The sequence below is a fragment of the Pleurodeles waltl genome, chromosome 3_1 (assembly GCF_031143425.1).
Source record: "Pleurodeles waltl isolate 20211129_DDA chromosome 3_1, aPleWal1.hap1.20221129, whole genome shotgun sequence".
Lineage (NCBI taxonomy): Eukaryota > Metazoa > Chordata > Amphibia > Caudata > Salamandridae > Pleurodeles > Pleurodeles waltl.
The window spans coordinates 731,941,005-731,962,078 of NC_090440.1; the positions used below are offsets into that span (position 1 = coordinate 731,941,005).

The window sequence follows — 21,074 nt, forward strand, 5'->3', positions numbered from 1 at the left end:
TGCCCATTTCTGGCCTGAAATATCCCATCCCAATATTCCATCCTTTTTCAGTTTAATACCAGCTAAGGACTTTGGTATCATCCCATTGAGGGCACCATAAAACCATCACACTAGCTATCTACCTGTTCTCTGGGACAAAAATAAATGCAGGGCGTTGTGCGTCTGGGTTCATCCACCCCTTTATCTAAGAGACCCGTAAATGTGCGAGCTAACGCCTCATATTTAAGGAACTGTCCAAAGGCAAGTCATGCACATCATTAAGGGCATCTAAAGGAATTAATGTAGAGGCCTTGAAACAGTCACCCACTGTCACCAACCCCACTTTGGTCTACAGTGTAAAGAGTGCTGTCAAGAAAAACATGGGAGGGTCACCTTTGGGAGCCCTCCCAGAGGGAGTGTACAAAGGACACTCCCACACTCACCAGACACAATGCCTCCAGCAGCAGACAGCCATGGCCAGAAGCAAGCCATCTATCCCCCTTTGAGACACTCTAGGTAAAAACCAAGCCAACAGCGCATCACTGATTAGGAGCAGCCCCAAGCGGTCCCAATTCAGCCAGGGTTGCACTGTCTAGCGATTGTGTGATCCATCTCAGCTGGGCAGCCAAAACACACAGCTCAAACTCTGGCACCCCTAAGCCCCATTCAAGTATGGGCCACCAGGCTGTGTGCAAGGACACCCTGTGTCGCCCACCATCCCATATAAGTTACCAAAGAAACAAGTCCAACTGTTAAAACCATGCAAAAGGCACCCAAGCGGGGAGGTTAGTGAAATAATAGAGCAAGATGATCATCTTGACTGATGCAATCCTTGCTATGATAGGGAACCACAACAATCAACAAAAAGCCACAGATCCCCACAAGGAGCGTAACACCTCCCAAAGATTGACCTCCTGCAAATCCTCCAGCTTGTGATAAATTTGTATCCCCAGGTAGTGGCAGGTGGAGGGTGCCCAGTGAACTACCAGTACCAGTTTCCTCAGCCTGCTCGACCCTGAAAGCATGGGAAAGACATGCCTTCGCCATATTCATAGTAAGCCCAGATACTGCCCATAATTCATGCACTAACCGCAACATGAAGGGGACATCCATTTCCATGTCAGACACCTACAACAACAAACCATCAGCATTTAATAATATCATGTGTTCACTTCCAGCCACCTCAATGCCCCTTCCCTGGCCCCACATTCTGCACAACTCTGCCAATGGCTCAATAGCAACAGCAAATAAAGACCAGGGACAGCGGGCACCTTCGTCTAGTACCCCAGTGCACGTCATAGGAGCCGGACACAATCGGGCTCTGTCTGGACCGTGGCAGTGGGATTGGTATACAATAAGGCATCCATGCCAGCCAGGCAGCCCTCAACCTCATCTTGACCACAACCGCTTCCATCTAGGCCCAACTAATGGTGTCAACTACCTTTTCTAGGTCAACAGACACCAGTCCCGTCTGGTTTCCACCTTTCTGCCGAGGAGTAAGTAACACCAAATACATCGGCGCAGGTTAAAGGAAGTATTGTACTGTGGAAAGAAACCACATTGATTGGGTGCATTAATGCTTGCATATGTGGAAGCAGACACATGGCAAGAATTTTGCTCAAGATCTTAAAATCTATGTTCAGCATGGGCAAAATCCAATAGGCCATGCTAGTCGGTCTTATGGGGAGGGGGGAATAACCCATGTATCCCTGGTTGTAGCCAGGAGTTCTCATTTCTCCAGTGCTTTAGCATAAACGTCAGCCAACCATGGGGCCAATAAACTGGCAAATGCAGAGTACAATTCCACATTTCATTCCTATAGGGTTAAGGGGGCCCGCCCGCAATATCCGGGGCAAGACTCTGCATTGTCAAGGAAGACAGGGAGGTATTCATACCCCCCCAAGCCCCTCAGACTGCCCCTTGTATAATACAATATAGTAATTCCCAAATGTGTTGTTAATATATACTTGGGAGTACACCTGCTCCCGTCCTGCATGATCAAATGAGTAATCGGTGCCTCTGAGGTCTCAGTTCGCACTGGCAAAGCCAGCAATCTGTCCGCCTTACCCTCACTATCATGGACCCTAGAAACATATTCTTTATAACTATGGCACTGTATCATTCCTTGGCCTCTGCCAACCATACCCCAGATGCAGGGTCGCTGCCCACATAATTGTCCAGGCCATGTATGGTCCCATCCAACAACACCAAATCTCCCTCGAAGTCCCTCAGCGCTCCCACTGTCGCACTGATGTAATACCCTCTGGTGACCATCTTAAAGGCCTCCCACTCAGTGAGACAGTCAGATACTGTGACCAAGTTACACTCAAAATACTCTGAGATGAACTCCTGGAGGCTCTCCCGATATGAATCATCCTCTGGGTCATTTGAGCATATGCACCTCATGGGGATCACCGGCAGAGGTGCCCACAGCCACATTTCCATCAACAGCGGGCTATGATTAGAGATAATGCGGCTAAGGTACTCAGTGTGGTAGACAAACTGGCAGAGGGGTGGAGAACCCAGAAATGTATCTAATCTGACATGGAGGGCACACTAGAATAAAATAAGTAATCCTGTTCCCCACCATATTGCATCCTTCAAACATCCTCTATGCCCCAGCTGTGTATCTGCTCCTGAAACCCCTTTGCACTCCTATGTGCTGGTACCCCGGACAATGGCAGGGTAGAGCAATTCAGGTCAGCATCCACCACACAGATAAAGTCCTCCCGATGATCATGTCTCTTCCAGTGAATAGGCCTAACTGCACTGACAGCCAGGTGAGGATTGGTACTTGGTTCTGGTTAGGAGCACAAACATACCCAACTGTCAATTGTTTACTGTCCAGCCTCCCTTCCACCAAGACATATCTGCCATCCTTGTCAATCTGAACATGTACGGCCTCAAGAGACGCCTATCCTAATCTAGATCAGGCTGCACTGAGCCAAGGCAGAGTAGCCTGTGGCATACATCTACCCCATCATGTGCCTCTGGAGACTCTGTGCCTTAACAGTAGTAAAATGTGTCTCTTGTAAGAGGGCAATGTGCGCAGCACTGCATTTCAGAAACATAAGCACTGTGTGTCACCTGGCTGCTGACCCTATGCCCCTGATGTTCCGAGGCAACAGTTTAAGCTTTGTTTAGGTCACACCGTTAGCAATGAAAACAGCCCATGTCCGAGCCCCCTCTGTCCCTCCCCCATCCTGTATGTGTCACCTCTCAGTAAGCGGATGTACCAGCCCCAGAACCCAAGCAACAACACATAAACCTACACTAATTCCCCAACCCCAGAACAGCTTAGAAACAGCCAGCTACCAAACCCTAGGCATGATGAACGACGTACATATCCTGTAACCGTTTTACATTAGAAAGTGGATAGAGATGGGTGTGGAGGTGAGCTGAACTTCACAGGTAGTGCATGTTAATATCTGCTCCAGCCCAACAACTCCCCACCCATCCATCCACGTTCCCACATATGACAAACGTAGGGTGAGCAGTGTGTAACCAAGCCTAAAGACACCTGCAAGTTCCAGCCACAAAGTCCACAAGCAGTCAGGTTCTGTCCAATGTTTCAGATGCACCAGGGGAGACCAGTACATGACAGAAGGGTACCACCAACAGCTATGAAGTGGGGCAATGAGGTCACCCTCCAATATAGCCACTCCTGGGGGTGAAGTCACTATACAGTCCATCTCACACCTCCCCATCCTACAGAACCATCTTACCAACATGCCACATAAAAAATCAGAGCAAGTCAATAGCCATCTGTGGAGTTATTTGGGGCAAGCTGCACTTGACGAGAGTGGTATTGTCTGAAGCATATTCTTCAGAACACCCATCTGAGTGGGTCCCATCTCCTGAATCCATGTGCATACCATGGGTGATCCCAGTTGCTGCCAGCAATGCTGCCACTTTGTCTTTGTCTACCTGAGCTTTTGTCTATCTCTGGATACAGTCCAGGCTCATCGGATCATGTCCACCCCTCCGCAGCTGCCATCACAGGCGAGGTCTTGCCCCCAAAGCACCTCAGTTTGTGCCCCCCATGTGGTAACAATCCAGCCACTCCCAAGGTTCATAGAGATATGGGTATTTCCATCCAACAGGACCTGGAACTTGGAAGGGAACAAAAGGGAGTACTGCCACCCCACCTCCCGTAACTCCTTGCTTGATTTCCAAGAAAGATGCTCTTTTAGATTGCACTGCTACAGTGAGGTCTGGGAACATGCTCACTGCCACATGATCAATTTGAAAGGAGCCACCTGTGTGTGCCTTATGGAGCAGGGTATCTTGATCATGATAATGCAGTAATCTGGAGGCTTCACAGGTACTCTGTGGGAATGCTTGAGGGCAAAGACTGGTTGCATCCAGTTGTACAAATAGGCAACCGTATCGCACCCTCCGTACCCTCAAGCAGCCCCACGATCTGCACATTGTTGCTCTGACCATGACAATCAGCGTCCTCAGCTATATTTTCTAAGACCCTCACCCACTCTGTGAGAACCACCATTTGTTCCTGCAGGGACTGCTGTGCCAACTGCAGTTCCTAAACCAATATCTCTGTTTCCTTGACCTTGTCCACAAGTTTGTTTCCTTGCCCTTGTCCACAAGGTTGTGATGGTCACCCATATGAAGGACCAGCTCCATTGTCACAGTGCCTATCTGCTTCTATAAAGTATCTTAGAAATCAGCGATGGCCTCCAGAATCCTGTCCTAAATCAAATGCAGTTCAGGTGAAACAGTCTCGAACCAGTCCCAGCAGCGGGCCCTCCAATGGGGCGCTCCCTGCACTCCATGGATGGGCCTAGGTCCTTTACTCTAGGTTTGCCCATTGTCTCACCCATTGCCAGCCGTCTTACATGGCAACCACCAGCTAATGCACCCCAAGCAAACCCAGGACCAGCCGTCAGCCCAAGGGGGGGGTCTCAGCCATCCTTAGCTCACAGTTGGCCAAGCCTCAAACTATCAGTTCCCCCCTCCAAAGGTGCCATTAATAACTTGCCACTTGGCAGTCGTAATGGGCAGCAGTCCTCTTCTTCCTGTCACCGGGTGCTCACTCATGCCCTGAAAGCCCCCAACGCCCTTTCAAATTTTCATCTCGGTTTGGGGGAGTGGGCAAACATATCCACAGGTGCCTACTAGGCACCACCAGGCAAAGGCCATCACTCAACAACCAGCAGGCCCGGTAGCAAGCATGTTACTGTGCTGAACACCCCAAGCACTGAACTGCACCCCACATCCTGGAATGAGTCTGTCTCCTCTTTAGAAGGTAAATGGGGCCTCAGGTGGCCTCCAGGAGGGTGTCGCCCAGACAACACCACCAAAATCACTAGTGGGCCTGTTTCGTCCTCCAGGTCTCCCACCCAGCACAATGCAGCAAAAGGTGAGTGACATCCTCTCGGGCCTTCACTGCATGGGCCCCACCACATCAAGCTTGAGTCTGCAGTAAGTTCCCCCAGCATAGGTCAGGCGTTGTCTCCCACACACCTGCTCCACGTTTCAGAGGCCTGACATGAGCTTGTCTGCCTGGGCACCCTACGTACAGAGCACCAAATCAGAGCCCCCACCAGGAGTTGCCTTTCACTAATGCAGCCAAGCCACGATATTACTGCGGCTTCCCCGAGATGTATCTGCCCAGGAATGCACCATGGGAAGCTGGGCCATGGATCAATATGCTTGAGAACTGCTTATGCTGGAGAGGAGTGAAAGCTTCATGCGTCCACCATCCTCTACAGGCAGGCCACCTCATACTTGATACATCAGTTGAAACCCGCAGCTGAAGACTATTGGTTAGTGCCAGTCCTGTTTTGAGTGCTGCCAAATGGCGGTTTCTGGCTTTTTGTATACAAAGAGTTGAAACTATCTCTTTTGATTACAGAGCACATACAAGGAGCCCAGGCAAGACTGTTTATTATGTGTATGTATGAGAAAAGACAAGAGCCTGCACAAAGGATTGAAACCTCTAAGAGAGAAGAAAGTGCTTCATTTCTCTCAAAGAAAATAGCTGAAACTGAGTAATCCATGTTCCTTCTATCAATGTGATCAAAGAGTGAAGCTTAGGTATCAGCCAAATATCCTACAGCCTTGGCAGAATTTACCAAAATGGGAAAAATAACACTCTTGATAATACCAGACATCCAGGCGTGAAATATAGAATTAGGTTTCCTGGGGAAATGAGCAAAAACTCCACTTTGGCTTCCATCACAATAAACAACTCTACAAATGGAGGCCGTTCACCTCAGAAGACCCCACAGATATAAATGAGTGTTGTCAGCATGCTGATGGATAGATAAAAACTGTTCACTATATGTAAATATACAACAAACATTGTTTTTAAAATAATATTTTACCCGAGGGACAGTAAAGGGATGAGGTTGCCAGCAGTCCTCTACAGCCTTGAGTACTGACTGGCGCCCACAGTTAAAGTCTTTTGTGTGACGCAGGGTTGATGCAGTGTTGATGCCCCAATAGATGTGCATGCTTTATGTCTTGGAGGCACAGGTTGATTCAGTGCCAAAGATACACTTCCAACACAGATCTTTGACATGTGTTTGCTGTACCAAACAACACCAGCCTCCCTTATCTCAATATTGATGTTTAAACTTTTTTTAATGTCTTTGAATTGTACACATCAGCAACTAAAGTGCTTACATGCACATGTTGTTTCTGTAAGGATACATTGCTTTCCCTTTGTTGTTACTGTCTGCTGAAGTGGAATTAAGTATATTACTTGGTGTAAACAGTTCCACACAGCCAACAAGTTAACAACACCCCTTTGTTCACCAATGCTGGGCCAACAGCATGGCCTTTTGGGACATCATCTCTAGTATTATCTCACTTCACCAGAACTGGGCCGAAGAAAAGATGGCTGATTGGACATCTGCTAGAACTAAAGTTATAGTCATCCAGGATAAACTTTGTTCCATATCTTCAAATACAGTAAAGCTCAACCCATGTGTTATGGGTGTATGTATGTGCATTTATCAATACTGCTACTTTCTAAATTATTTAGTGTCCATGAGTGGTTACTGTATAATAGTATATAAGCCTCTGATTGCTGGGACATATGTCCACAGCAGTTCTGATGAACTGTAGTAGCTTGGACAAGCTATTGAGATGTAAGCGAAGCTTTTGAAGCTCTAGTCTGTAGGAAGGAGATGAGCAGTAGACCCTCAATCTGAGTGTTGTTGCAGGGTTATATAATAGTAGACTAGTTGTGGATGGACTATCTTTCAAAACAGCAATTTAGTCACTCCCAGAAGCCTCTTTCACAGTTAAGTTGACAATTAGTTGGTGGGACCAGCAGCGCTCTTGTAAGAGCTATGAAAAAATAAAGAATATATGGTACCAAAATGCAAAAATTGAGTCACAGAGCAGTGGATCTCTTCCAAGGAAGTTGTCAAATTCATAACCAACAGAAACATTTCGAAAGGAGTGTGTTCTTAACAGAGAACTCACACTGCGTTCCACAATCCAATTGTAGCGGTAGTAAGCTAATCCTTCTGGTGCTGAGAATCGACCTCTAACATTTTAGTCGTAGCCGCTGTGGGCAAACTAGATATGATATACTTTTCTCTACTTGTCATGTGCAGATCATTCCATCATGCCTAAATCAGGAGGGTTATGAGCCACTTACAGAGGAATTCTAGGATGAATTATCTTGCAAGATGAAAGTGAGAAAAATTTAAAAAGCAACATTCTGCAGAGCTTGCCTCTTATAAGGTAGTCATACGATAGCCATTCCAACACTTAAAACATAATCATGGTAAAATAAAGCATGCAGTATATTAGTGACAAGTCCAATCACTGGCTGTGTGAGGTCAAAAGATATAGAACAAGCCTCCATTTATGTACGTCATAGAAGATGTGTTCAATGCAGTTGTGGGGTATGAAACTGAGGTTTTGTCGTGAGCTTGAGCAACAGAAAATGTCCGTCCAGAATGACAATCTGGATGCCTTCATTGATAATTCTCATTAGCACAGTGGTCAAAACAGAATTTACTTGGTGAACCAGTGGCCACCAAAGTTTGTGCAAAACACTGAATATTTTAAAAATGCAGAGAATCTTTTGACTAGTGAATCCCATTCTGCCTAGGGATTTACAAGCCAGTGACATTGAACTGTCAGGTCATCTATAAAGCTTCTCTTTAAGAAGCTACGTTTCCATTAAATTCCAATGTTGTCAATATCCAGCAAAGTATACCTTATGTCAAGTATATACATATAACTTCTGATACTGCATTCACATAATGCCTAATGTAGCTTCCTGTCAAAATAAACTTGCTTGTACACAAGAGCAAAAAATTAAAATACATTTTAAAGATATTTTTGTCCATGATAGGTTCTTTACAGATGAGAACTATTCCCTTTGCAGCTTCATTTTTTGGCAGTCATTTTACTGCCCTACTCTATAATTACACACCCTGGTTTCTATTCCATTTTTAAAGCAGGGATTAACAAAAAATCTAAAATCATGAAGGTAATTTGTCTTGTCATAATTTTAATACAAAAACGTATAATTATGTAAACGGTAATTGAAAAGTAATCTTGGGAAGGTGCTAATACATTAATGCGCATACTTTTCCTGACAACCAATTTTCGGCTTGATCCTAGAAGCATTCTGTCAAAATAGACACATTTTTAGGATACTTAGTAAAATCACAAAAGCGCAGAGCATTTACATGGTGTGTTGAAAATACGAGATTGCATTCGCGGATTTAAAAATCAAAATTGCGAGCAATTCATAAATGCACGCAGTGGAGGTTATTACGCCGCGAAGCCGTCGCTTTTCCGCTTTGGTAGCCTGAGTTCGAGCAATCCTCGCCACCGGATCTTCTTAACTTTATTGTCACTGGCGCCTAAAAGGTTAAGCTTGTATTTACAAAAACATTGGGCGATAACAGGAAAACATGTTGTCTACAGCTTCACAAACCTTGCTTAAGTCCCTTTTCAATTACCATCCATTTCTCCTTTAAACATGGACATGAAGCCGGAGACAGGAAGCGGGTCAGGGCAGCCTGCTGCAATGACAGTGTGATGGGCTTGGGCCTCCTGTGGTGTTTCCATCTGCTATCATTAAGGTGACTACTCAGACATGAAAAAATCCCTCTTGCTGTGCTGACAGGCAGACATCAAGGACTGTGACAAGGCATTAAGACAGAGAGTCAGAGGCAGAGATGTCGTATCCCACAAATAGTGCTGCCTTCAAGGAGACCTCGGAAATTGTCTTGGAATATAAAATCAACTTCACAGGGGATTGTCCGTAGGTCATTAAGCCTGCTTAGGTGTTAGTTTGTGAAAAAAAAGACAAAAACAGCGCGGACAAAAGCAGGGAGACGGCACATTACGAATTCCTACCTGTAATCGTCACCGTAAGAAACCCACACTCTTTGCTCATTCCGCAAAAAGAGAGGGTTTTTAATTTCCTGGCCAACCTCATCGAAAAGGCGAATGGCAGCAAAATGGAGGCCTGACGGGTTGAACTGCCCCGATCCCTGGAGCCTTTGGTGTATCGTTTGACGTAACTGGCAAGGAAAAGAACAATACACACGGTCACATCTGCGAGACATTCTCTGGATACTTTATCCCAAATGAAACCCAAGCAAATGATAATTACATGCATATAAAATGCTAAAAGAATGTGAACTGAGTGCAATGTTTATCTCTGTGTAAAGTAACAAAATGAGCAGAGGCTTTTAACCAGCAGGGGGTGCAACAGGATTATGATTGAGCTCTGCCCCCTTAGCAGAGACTGGAAGTAGATGTGACAGTTGTGCAGCACAAGCTTTTAGCTGCTCCGTGGCAAAGGCTCACTTTCTAAAGGTTATGATTTTTTTTAACTTCTTATCTTCAACAACATGTAGTGTGTCTCTTGTTCTAGCTATGAAATCAGACTAACCTTGCTAACACGTGATTGACAAACAGCAAGCTTCTCTTGTAATGTGTACGTAAATCTGTATGCAACATCTTGCACATTCCACATTGCAACCGTATTATTTCTTATGGAGTAGATGTTAACAGTGTAAACTTTACGCGTGGAATTTGAAGTCCTCCAAAAAACTCTAAAGCATAACTTGAATTGTTTTGTGGACAGTCGGTCAAAACATAGGCAGACATAATTTCTGAGCACAAGGGTGTCCCACCTTTCTGCTAGCTACCAAAGTAGATTCACCAATATGCAAACCAAACAAAAGTTTATTACCACCTTGTTTGTTGGCTGAGTAGGTTATTGTTTATATGGATGATTTGGCTCATAGTAATAATGCTGGACTACAAGTGGAAGAGCAATGAATAGAAGCCATTGGACAAGTAATGGTACAAAAGATTTTAGTGCTAGACAAATGCTATGCTACGCACCCTACTAAGATGTACTAACAACTCCTCCTAAAGAAGCGAACACAATCTGTAACAACGTGGACACAAAAAGAAAATGTGTGTGAACAGAGATCATGAATTTGTCGTCTTCTTCATTGATGCAAAGGAACTATGGGAAAAGCGCGTGGAAAATAATTGTATTCATTGGTGAATAATGAAAGCAATCGACAGGCCAGTTACAAAATCGCAGAGCCGTTCTGTATGTCTACAATGAGGGCACATATTTCAAGGGGCAATGCGCCGTCTCCTGGAGTTTGTCCGAACAATAAATGTCAGGAGGGGATGGAGCACTTTGGGAGTTACCAAGGAGCCTCTTCATTGTGACACAAAAACTCAAGCAGCATGTACGACAAGCACATTACACTGCGGCATCCGCTGCGCACTCTGTACACACTCAGTGCATGATGCTGCAGGTCTTGCCTCCAGCAGCAGAACATACATTTGAAGTCAAATGCCATCAGATATGGGGCAGACTCAAATGTGAGCAGTCAAAAAGACCACGAAAGTGAGAGAGCGAGTTATGGACGCTCCCTTTTCTATCCCATCAGGGTGTGTGCAGACGCGCCGGGCTGGATGTGTGTGTGCACGTGCGTCAATGAGTGCGTGGCAGTAACCTTTTGATGGGTGACACGTTTTGTAAAGTTGCTGTAACATAAAGCGGCCTCTTTCTCTTATTAGTTCTTCTCAAGTCTTTGATATAGAATCGAAAATGATCACATCAAGAGTCTCAGCAGGGCCAAGCTTCTTGAATTAAACTTGATAGATACCAGAGTTGAAAGTAAATGGGGTCTTTGGCCTGGAATCACTTTTTGGAGCTGGTGTGGTTTAACCAGAGAGTGTGGATGTTTCTCAAAGACAAGAGCGCTCTTCCCAAGCTCTGGGCAACACTAAGTGGCTTTAGCTGCTGGAGGCACGTGCCATGTCATCAGAATAAGATATTTTCGGCTGGGAATTCAGTGTGTGTCAATCGTATACCTTATAAGCACCAAAGTGCAACTTAAAAGTAATTATACCCAGAATGATAGCTGATGAAGACCTGGAGCTTCAAAATGACTAAACAAATCAATTTTAAACCTGTAACTGGGGTCAATTAGACCCCCCACACTAGTGATAAAATGGCTCAAATACAATTTTCAGGCATTTTACCAAAAGCCCCATTAGTAGTTGAACACAAATTGCACTTACCCCTACATTCACACAGACACTTACTATTAGAACTCACCTTGTGTCGACTTACAATGCAAATCAGCACGTTATGTATAATAACAGGCCCTGAACAGTATCAATACAGTTGGAGTACATTATTGCACACTTTAGCCTAAAGATAGTAACCCTGCGGAAAAACACACCAAATATCTGCTGCAAATGTTATTTGCAGAAGGATGTTTTTGCAGCTATTATAGGATTGTGGGTTTAAGGTACCCTGTAAACATGTAAAGAGCATGTTGCGCAGGGCGCAGTCAGTCAGTTGGGACTCGAGGAATGGGAAAAGACGATGGCTCACTTGGCTACTTCGAGAAAAATAGAGTTCTTAAGATACTAACAATTTAAGAGCTGTTGAAGAAGAAAACATGCCCCACAGAGCTTCAGAATGCTAGACAAATGTATTTTGCTGAAATGAAGTTGTGAGCATCCAGGGAAATCTGTTGTCTCACTTACCATCATCATCACATCTTCCAAATCATTTATGGAGTTTGATGCCATTTCCTTTTTTGTTACATAAATTGTGAGCTCTCCAGTGTTTCTGCCGTTTGCGAGCAACTGAAAAAACAAAATTGCACTTTAATGTCCACTCGATTTTGCTAAAGGAGAAATTAAGAGCTTTTAGGACAGCACATTATAAATGGTATAAACTGAATGTGGATCTTCCAAATGGCTTCTTTGGAACCAATAACACTCAGAACTGGCAAAAACGGTTTTTAATTGCTCTTTCAATTTTTTAAAAAGTATTCTTAATATAATTATTATTACTATAACTAGTACACAGGTATGAATTATCAATACCAATCAATATAAAACACATTAACACTTTATTGACAAGACTTAAGTTCATAGTCAAAGCTTTATGGGTTTGTGAATATAGCAATAATTTTGCATAAGGGTTCTGTGTCTCAGACCGTATATGGGGTTAAAACATCTCTACTGCCTTTCGTGTTAGTCTGGGATTTTGTCCCCATTCCTTCATTAACACCACTCTGTGTATGGCCAAAAATGCAAGAGAAATCGATTACCTTTTTGCTGGAGGTAAAAACAGTCACAGATATTAAAGCAAGAATTATGTTCTTTCTGGAAAAATTACTAATTTGAGATCAACTTTCCGATTAAGCCTGGGTCCTGATTTCTTAAAGGGGGCATGCCTGTTCCTGCTGCCTAAAATGATGTTTCGCCAAGGCTTAGTTAGACCAATCCATTCCTACTTCTAAAAGCCTATTTTCTGCCATACACAATGTACATCATGCCAGTCTATATACCAACAAGAAAGACAAGGACAGGAAACCCTCTTATTTGCTCTGTTCAAATCTTTCCTAAGCAGATGCCGCACGTTTGCAGCACAAATAACTATCCACTAAGTAGATGTCAAGGAGACCATGTCAAGGAAGCTCATTTAAAATAATGAGGTGCTTGAGTAAATTTAAACCTCCTAAACATGCTTTCAAAGAGGAGGCAGATTATATCATGTTACGAAAAGAGGCCCTCCAAGCTTTGTGCTCCCTCTGACAAAGACTCAAGTACCTGGGGGTCACCTCTACTTTACCCATTTGATGCCTGCAAACCTGTACTTAAAGAGGCTATGAGGTAAATGGAGAACTGCGTCAAGTGGTCAGCCAAATTAATCCACTTAATGAGCGGCCAGTAATCAGGATCAATTAGGATTTTTGCTTAAATGGTGCTAAGTGCGCAATCTTAAGTGGTATCATTACGCAGAGTAAGAGCATACACTAAAAAAAAAAAAGAAAAAAAACTTTTTTTATCAGGTGGAACATGGCATTTCTGGAAAAGATCTTATGCAGAAGATTTACCCTTACCTGACCAAGAGGATCCTAGAAAATTGAAAACTCTACCATCGTATTACAAAACCTAAGGACGGTGAGTGCACTGCTTTTTGACTTTTTTTCTTTGCCACATTTTTTTTTTTTTTTTTATTAAACCCCCTTAACCAAGATTTTCTAATTTCAAAACACCTGTGACCATTTTGATTCCAGCTCCTCTCCATTAACTGAATTTCTCCCTTTTTAAGATGCAATGTTTGGTAAACCATGAGGAGACCTTGTTTCAGTTCTGTGTCAATGGGCTGTTAATAAGGGGGTATTGTCCGTGTTCAATGCCAGTCAAACACAGGCAATCAGAGCATGAATGTGTGGGAAAGCTGCTTTTAGTCACAGGATGTAAGCGATGCACAAACATTCGACATCATGCCGCATTTGGATAGAGAAGCAACCCACACACTTTTATTTGAAGAATTCAACAAAACAACCCAGCTTTGAATATTACATATACATTTCGGAGAAGTGGCAAGAAGTGGGTCAATGGCTGTAAGTGCACGGTATAAAAATCAACCAATGCTACACGCATCACAATCACAAAATTGCATATTTTTCTTAATTTCTGCAGAGATTTCTTGCTCTGGTTGAAGAAACTGACATATGAAATTTAATGTAATGCGAGTGATATAAATCATGTTTTAGACTCCCCGTCCCTAGCTTAAAAATAGGTCAGGGCAACGCAAAATTGCCTTAACAAAAAATAGTTTGATGAATTTATATTTTTGAAGATTATTGCTTTATACTAAACGCACTTTAGTCGAACTTCAAAACAATTTCACAAAAAGGTGATTGTTTAAAGAACAGAAAATCAGCTATTCTTTTTAAACATTAAAATATATTTTAAAAGAAGCATTGTTTGTACGTTGTCAATCAAGGTTCATATGGCGTCAAGACATGTTGTGACATCAACGCACCCAGTATGAAGCCCGGGGGTGTCATCACAGAAATAACGCTAAAAGTAGTTATCTCTTCACCAATTGTCTCATGGATCCTATATCTACCTATTAAGTGCACTGCATTGTAAATGCAGAACTTAAGAAATGTGTCCTTTGCAAATTCCAGCCTTTGGAATGTAAAGGGTGGAAAAAATGTATGTTAGTGGCATCATAATTCTGGCAGTTAAGTATAATACCCTCTCAGGTAAATCTTTATCACATTTGGTGAAAAATCATCTCTCACTATAAAACATCTAAATCGAAATGGCAACGATTTAAGACCGCATAATTCCGACCTACTCTTTTTCATTGACTGATTGGGGAAAACACCTAAACACATTTCAATCAGTGGCAGCTCCTGATGGCATTTAGGGGTCGCCACCGGACGCAGTTGTGACCCCCAGCTTGCCCTTTGTGACCTGTGGCACTGCCTCTGCGACCCCTGGCCTCAGAAGTGGCAAAAGAACACAGGGACAGCTCGTCCTTATGGACTTTACTTGGGGCTCCACTTCCTTGTTGTTAATACGTTTTTTAAAATTACTTTGATAGTGAATAATGTTGTATTATTCACTATTAGTGTAATAAAAATGCAGTACATTAAGCTGGAATATGACCCTCCTTAGTAGCTGTGGTAATTAACAGGCACTTTTAAATATATGTTGTCTACATGCTTGCAGCTCTGTGTGCGTATGTGAGAGAGAGTGTGTGTATGAGTGCATGTGTGTTTGTGTAAGTGTGTGTGTGTGTGAGGGAAAATAAAGATGAAATGGCACGTGATGTCACTTCCGCCGCCCTCGGCATTTTGGTGAATTGACGTCTATGGATGGCGTTGGTCTCTTTATGACTACACCAGTGATTTGTTGGTGGAACTGTTTCTTTCATTGGGATTTGTGCTGTGCATGCACTTACTATCAGTGGTACTGCATTTATGAATTCCACTCATTTTACCACCTATGGCAAATCAACTGAATGGTTTTAACTGCTAGGCAATATTTTCCACTGCAGAATTTTGTGACTGGTGGTAATTACTTATCTCGTGTGGTATTCGACAGCCTTTCAATGGGAGAACCCAAGGAGATTTCTTTGATGGCCCAGGTACTGTTTAAAGCCCCAGATGCTACAGTCGGAAGATATGTTTGCCTCTTGAAATGTATACTTAATGAACCTAACACAAAGGACTAAAACTTTTGGATTAGAAATCTATAACCTTCATTGGTACGTATGTATCCAGTGTTGAGAGGCCACGGCTTCTCGGAGGACTGATAGATGCTTGTTTGGTCTTCCTTACCTTCAGCTCCGTTGGAGAGCAGGGCAGACTGTGTGAATATTTCAGCAAAAATCAGGACCAGCAATAAATAATAAGAAACCTTTAGGGGCCTGTTCACAAAGGCGTTTTGGAGTATGTAAATTCATATTCTTGTGGTCATTTACATACCTTTACATGCTCCTTGAATTGGCCTAAAACATCTAAAATGGGAACTTTCAGAGAACGCTAATGTGCATTTAGTGCAAAAAGAAAGACTTTACCCTTTTTGCACTTTTAATACGGAGTAGATGCTTTGACCTTATTTGCAAAGGCTCGTAAGATTATATAGTAGAGATCACCCCTTCCCATCCAGATCAGTGCTTTGATTAATCAGTCCTCAGATTCAAAGCCACTGCAAAGCGCAATGTTAGAATAGCTGCACAAAAGCATACCACTTCATGATGATGTTTTTCATCAGTTTCCACTGATACACGTTTGGAAAATGAATATTTGTATGTGTACTTTTCCCGCCCATGTACACAATGAGTAATAAGGTGTCTTCAGCTGGGTGTGCAACTTACACGCTGCCCAGCCCGAAATCAAGTAAAGAGCAAAATGTTGATTTTAAGCACACTCATCCAGAGTTTTGAGAATGTTCTCAAGGGGAACGCTGGAAAAAAACGCATTCTTGAAGGGCTGCAGCAGGTCCCAGCTTTATTACATTCCGTGCAACAGACAAGGCAGTCGTGTACCCAACAAAAGCATCTCTGCTCACTGGGCTATAGACACAGGCTTCTCGCTGGAAGAGCACAGCACAACGCCCATAGCTAACGAAAAAGGTTTTTGATCCACTAGATAGACGATGCCCATCTGAAAAATTACACTTCTGCTAAACGGGATACATATTGCTCGACGGAGAAGAACCAATCGTCTTTCTCTACCTGCCAGGATATTAGCCATGACAACGACTGTCTCAGAGAACACCCCACACAGAATTCTTATGCATGGAGAACATGCAGACAGAACTCACTCGCTCGAGGATACCTCGATTTGTAATCGGGGGCCACATGATATGGAAATTGGAATTCCTGCACCATTGTTATGCCCAGCAGATTTGCTGTGCCTGGACAACAACATCGTGCCACGATTTACTGCAAAGTGTTCTTGGCAGTGAAATGCCTGTGGATCCCAACCGATCACAAGCAGAATGAAAGTAGAATTAAGAACTCTTTAGCAGGGTGTTATAGGAATTATGTTTTTTACAAGAGTACATTTTTTACACTGTGTACGGTTTCTGTGATTTAAGTTACAAAAAACCTTCGTTGCACCTGTGAATGGCTTTGATGTACACTAGACCAAGTATAATGTTGTATAACAAAGCATGAACTGTAGCACTGAACCTACATTTTAGTAACAAACTCTTCATAGGGAATGGCCGACGTATAGCGAGTAGCAATACTTGGGTACTCACATCTACGAGTTTTGCCACATCTACATTTGAATCTGTCCAACAAGAGCCTTCATTCGTAGCTCATTTTGTTTATTGAAAAACTTAGATAATGTGCTTTATTCTCTGGTCTGACATTACGTATGAAGGAGAATAAAGTGATAAATACATGAGCTGCGATTTGCAAAAATATGTGTACATTTGGACCCGCAGGTTTTCATCCTTGCATGGGTGAAATGTACTTGTGCATACGGTACAATTGCTCAAGATGTCACACGAGTTCCATCCAACATTACCTGTTTTAGGAGTGCTACCTTGACATTCCTACCTTAGAAAATGATTTACTCCTGCCTTAGCAGGAGTAAATCTGCAAACGTTTCCATTGTAAGAACGGGCCATGAACATGTTTGGGTATATCCACAAACACGGTGTGTTTCCAAACCTTTCAAGGCAGCTCTACCTTGGTACACCAACTGATTGGCAATTTACACCTGAGGAATATTGCAACACACTGGGCAAAATGCTGCATGTACCTCAGCTTTTGTGAATTGCTTTACTCCACGTGGCCGCTTAGTTTGAACTCAAATGCAAATGGCTTTGTGAATTGGGCCCATGGAGTTGTAAGCATTAGCTTTGTTAGTCCACATGTGCTTCTCTTGTGTTTTTTTTTTTCAAAGACAGAACTCAGTAGCTAGCCATGTTAAACCAGTTATTTTTTATTAATTCCTAAAATTCATCAAAACATACATGTCCAGAGGTTCTTTTGTGCCTGAGGCAAACATCTGCTTCCAACCACACTGCCCATAAAATTCTATTCACCATCCCAGCTAAGCAGAAGTTTCAAGAGGACTTAAGGGCCATTGTTCTCCAATCATTTTGATCTGTGCAACATAACATGTGTATTTGTAAAGTGAACGCTCCCCCAGAAGGGTATCTTGGCGCTGAATAACATGTGTTTATTGTTACCCAACTCAATGGTACTCATTTCATCGACCTCAGAAGGATGAAAGGCTGAGCTGACATGCTGGGATTTGAGTCTGTGACCATGAGGTCAAACACAGGCTCTTACAGTGGACACATTTATGCATTAAGCCACCAGCCCCAGTATAACATTGAAAGCTAGTGTATTTATGTAGTGGTAGAGCACAACAGACAAACAATTTGTGTCAAACTACTGCACACTCCTGGAAAAGAGTACTTCAGACATTTTCCTGCACCGAATGGAACATCACCGGAAGCTCAATGAGTAACCATATACAAACACAAGTATATAGGTGGCTGCTTCCTGTTTGAAGTAATGGGGTGATCAGGAACGCCCTTAGGTCCAACCCCAAAACTCTCCAATGTGTTCCTGTTCTAAACATTGTTTATAACGGGTCACAATTAAGAACTCTGCAGTTAGGGCTGAAGACAGTGCAAACTTCTCACACTGCCTGGTACAGTAAATTAAAAAAAAAAGAAAATGCACCTACCTACTCTGGTCCTCTCCTACTCATGTCCTCCCCATCCTCCAGTCTGGCAGAAGAGGGTCTCTGAGCCAACTCCCCTCGACAATCCTGATGCTGCGCTCATGCTGCTCAGGCAGCATTAGAGAAGCAGCAGAACTGGCTGGAGTGTGCTAGTTCGATGTTCCTTCAGGCCCTGGGGGCCTGTGCCAGCTTTAAAGTGCCTCGGTTAAAGTGCGCATGTCAGGCTGGCCGTCACAAAACAGCCAGCTAAAGTGACATACACATTTTAAACTGGAGCGCCACCACTCCTACTCCCCTGCTGCCAGTCAGCAGTGATGGCCCTGCACCAAAACTTGGCTTGGGCTGGCTGGCTGCACTGAAAAATAAAATGGTTTTACTACCGTTTTATTTTTCATTTTTTCTGCAGTGGCAGCCGGGGGGCAACGCTCCCCTGCCCTAAAAGATGAACCACAGCTGAGTATATGACAAAGAAAACTGCAAATCAATCTATGTGAAGGTCAATCTGCAAGATATTTCTTAACATAATTAAACATTCTGTAAGTAACATGCAGGAAGCTGGGCATTCCAAAGCTGGGGGCAAAGGAGCAAGTCTAGAATTATGTGCACTATTTAACAGAGGTATCTCGAATTTACAGATGTACAAAGCATGTCTGTACTAGTAAAACAAGTGTAAACTAACATTTAGGGCGTGCAACTTACTTTTGTCACAGATAGATTTAAAAAAAAAACTTTTGAATTATTGACACAGCACAGCAAACCTGTTAAATATCATTTTTTTGCACTGAATGCACAGCTTGGAGACAGCAGTCAATATGCCCATACATAAAAAAGTACAAACATCTGCACAAGGGGGAGAGAGGCTGTGTTACAGCCAGTGGTTAATTGGTAAAAGAACAAGCCCCAGTGTCCCAAGTTTTGCTCAAAAGCCCACGGGCAGCGCTACTGGATGTCACAGGTACTGAATACCAAGGCTGCATAGTAGGTTTTCACTTATGCCTCTTTAATCCACTACCAGACACTCCCTGCCCTTTTATTTCACTCCTGAAGGTTTATGCTTTCTCAATTAGGCACAGTTTTACAGTCTTTCTTTTCCTCTGTGTGTGTTTTCTCTTTTATGCTCCAGGTCAAAGCCCAAAGAGGAAAACTAAGTGTCGCCCCAGAAGTTAGGGTCAGTGGGCCACCTGGCATGCACTGGCTCAAAATAAACACTGGTTACAGCACTAACAGGATGGAGACAGCACGGGATGCTTGTAGCATGAAAGCAGAGACCATTCAATTCTTTATCTGTTATTCAAAAAAATTTATGAGGCAAAGATGACATCATTAAAAGTAATTCAGTAGGTTACGGGAAAACTGTTCACACACAAATCACATTGGTTCTGCCCCTTTCAAATATTGCATTTGGCATCATTCACATAGCCATATGGTCCAGTAGCTAATGTGTCAACTACCAGATCTTTATTAAAAACAATGTTATTTTTGCAAAATCAATTAATCTCCCTGGACCCGATATATCATTAAATTGATTGCAAAAACTGGTTGAAATTGTTATCTGTATTTTTTGTAACCAGTATTTCATTGTATGAACTGACCAATGTATTAATAGGTTAGTTTATAAAATTTTGAGTAGGAGTGGGTTGCAATCTGATCTACCTAAGTAATAATCATTAGGTAGGTCTCCAATTTCTTTAAAAAAGTTTTCTTGTTTAAAAATCTTTCTAAACGTTGGCTTTGGTCCACTGGCCCACTGCCTATTTCCAATAATTTATTTTACACAATTCAAAAAGAGGAAGGGGTCCAAAACAGCCATTGATCCTTCCTGCCTGGACTATTACTCTTAATCACACTTTCAAAGTCCATCAGACCTCCCCACCATCTTATGAGTCCAAAGAAATCCTCAGAGTCTAACTCTGAAAAGAACAGATCCATAAATGTCTGTTTTTCTTCCACATGTTGCCTCCTAGATTGCCACTTTGTCTATATTGTTCGAAGAAAGAATGGTCTCTGGAATTTATCTACATGACTAATAGAACCATGGTCAGTATTTAAATTGTACTGCTACTGTCTCACTATCAAAGCCAAAGTAATTCATTCTGGCCTTCATAGTTTTTTTTATGTTCCCACCACTCATTTTTCTGCTTCCAATATGAAATTTATTGTAACTCTGAACTACTGTTAGTTCGGATTCTGAATCAAACAAATAAATTAAAAAACGTTTAGGTGCTCCCAGACCGGCAAATTGAAGAATAGCAACCATAAAGTTCATTTTTATTAAATGTTTGCACAGATTTGAAAATGCATTTTCTTGAAAATTTCTAGCTGTACATTTTATTTAGTAAACCTGTATTGTTATCACTTAAATATGGCTTACACTAAAGAGATAACATTTGTTTTCTTACATTTGTTTTACAAAAGTAGAAAATAAGATCAGGACATAGCTCCTTACATCTTTGGGTTATGCTTCACCTTTTTAAAGTGCAAACTTCAGTAAAGGCTTTTGAATGCATAAATCAAGGCAAGAGGCAGGTAATACATTAAAAATATGATACACTGCATTGCAGAAAGTCGCCTTTATCAAATAGA

General features: G+C 42.7%; 1 protein-coding gene across 1 annotated transcript in view; it reads right to left on the minus strand.

The window, feature by feature from the left end:
- DCDC1 (doublecortin domain containing 1) overlaps positions 1 to 21,074 on the minus strand; it is a 1,098,140-nt gene that overhangs the window by 587,794 nt on the left and 489,272 nt on the right. Inside the window, exons 11-12 of the mRNA XM_069223476.1 lie at positions 12,010 to 12,111; positions 9,334 to 9,500 (exon numbers count right to left, since the gene is read on the minus strand). Of these exons, the coding sequence (XP_069079577.1) occupies positions 9,334 to 9,500; positions 12,010 to 12,111 (269 nt within the window). The remainder of the gene's footprint in view (positions 1 to 9,333; positions 9,501 to 12,009; positions 12,112 to 21,074) is intronic.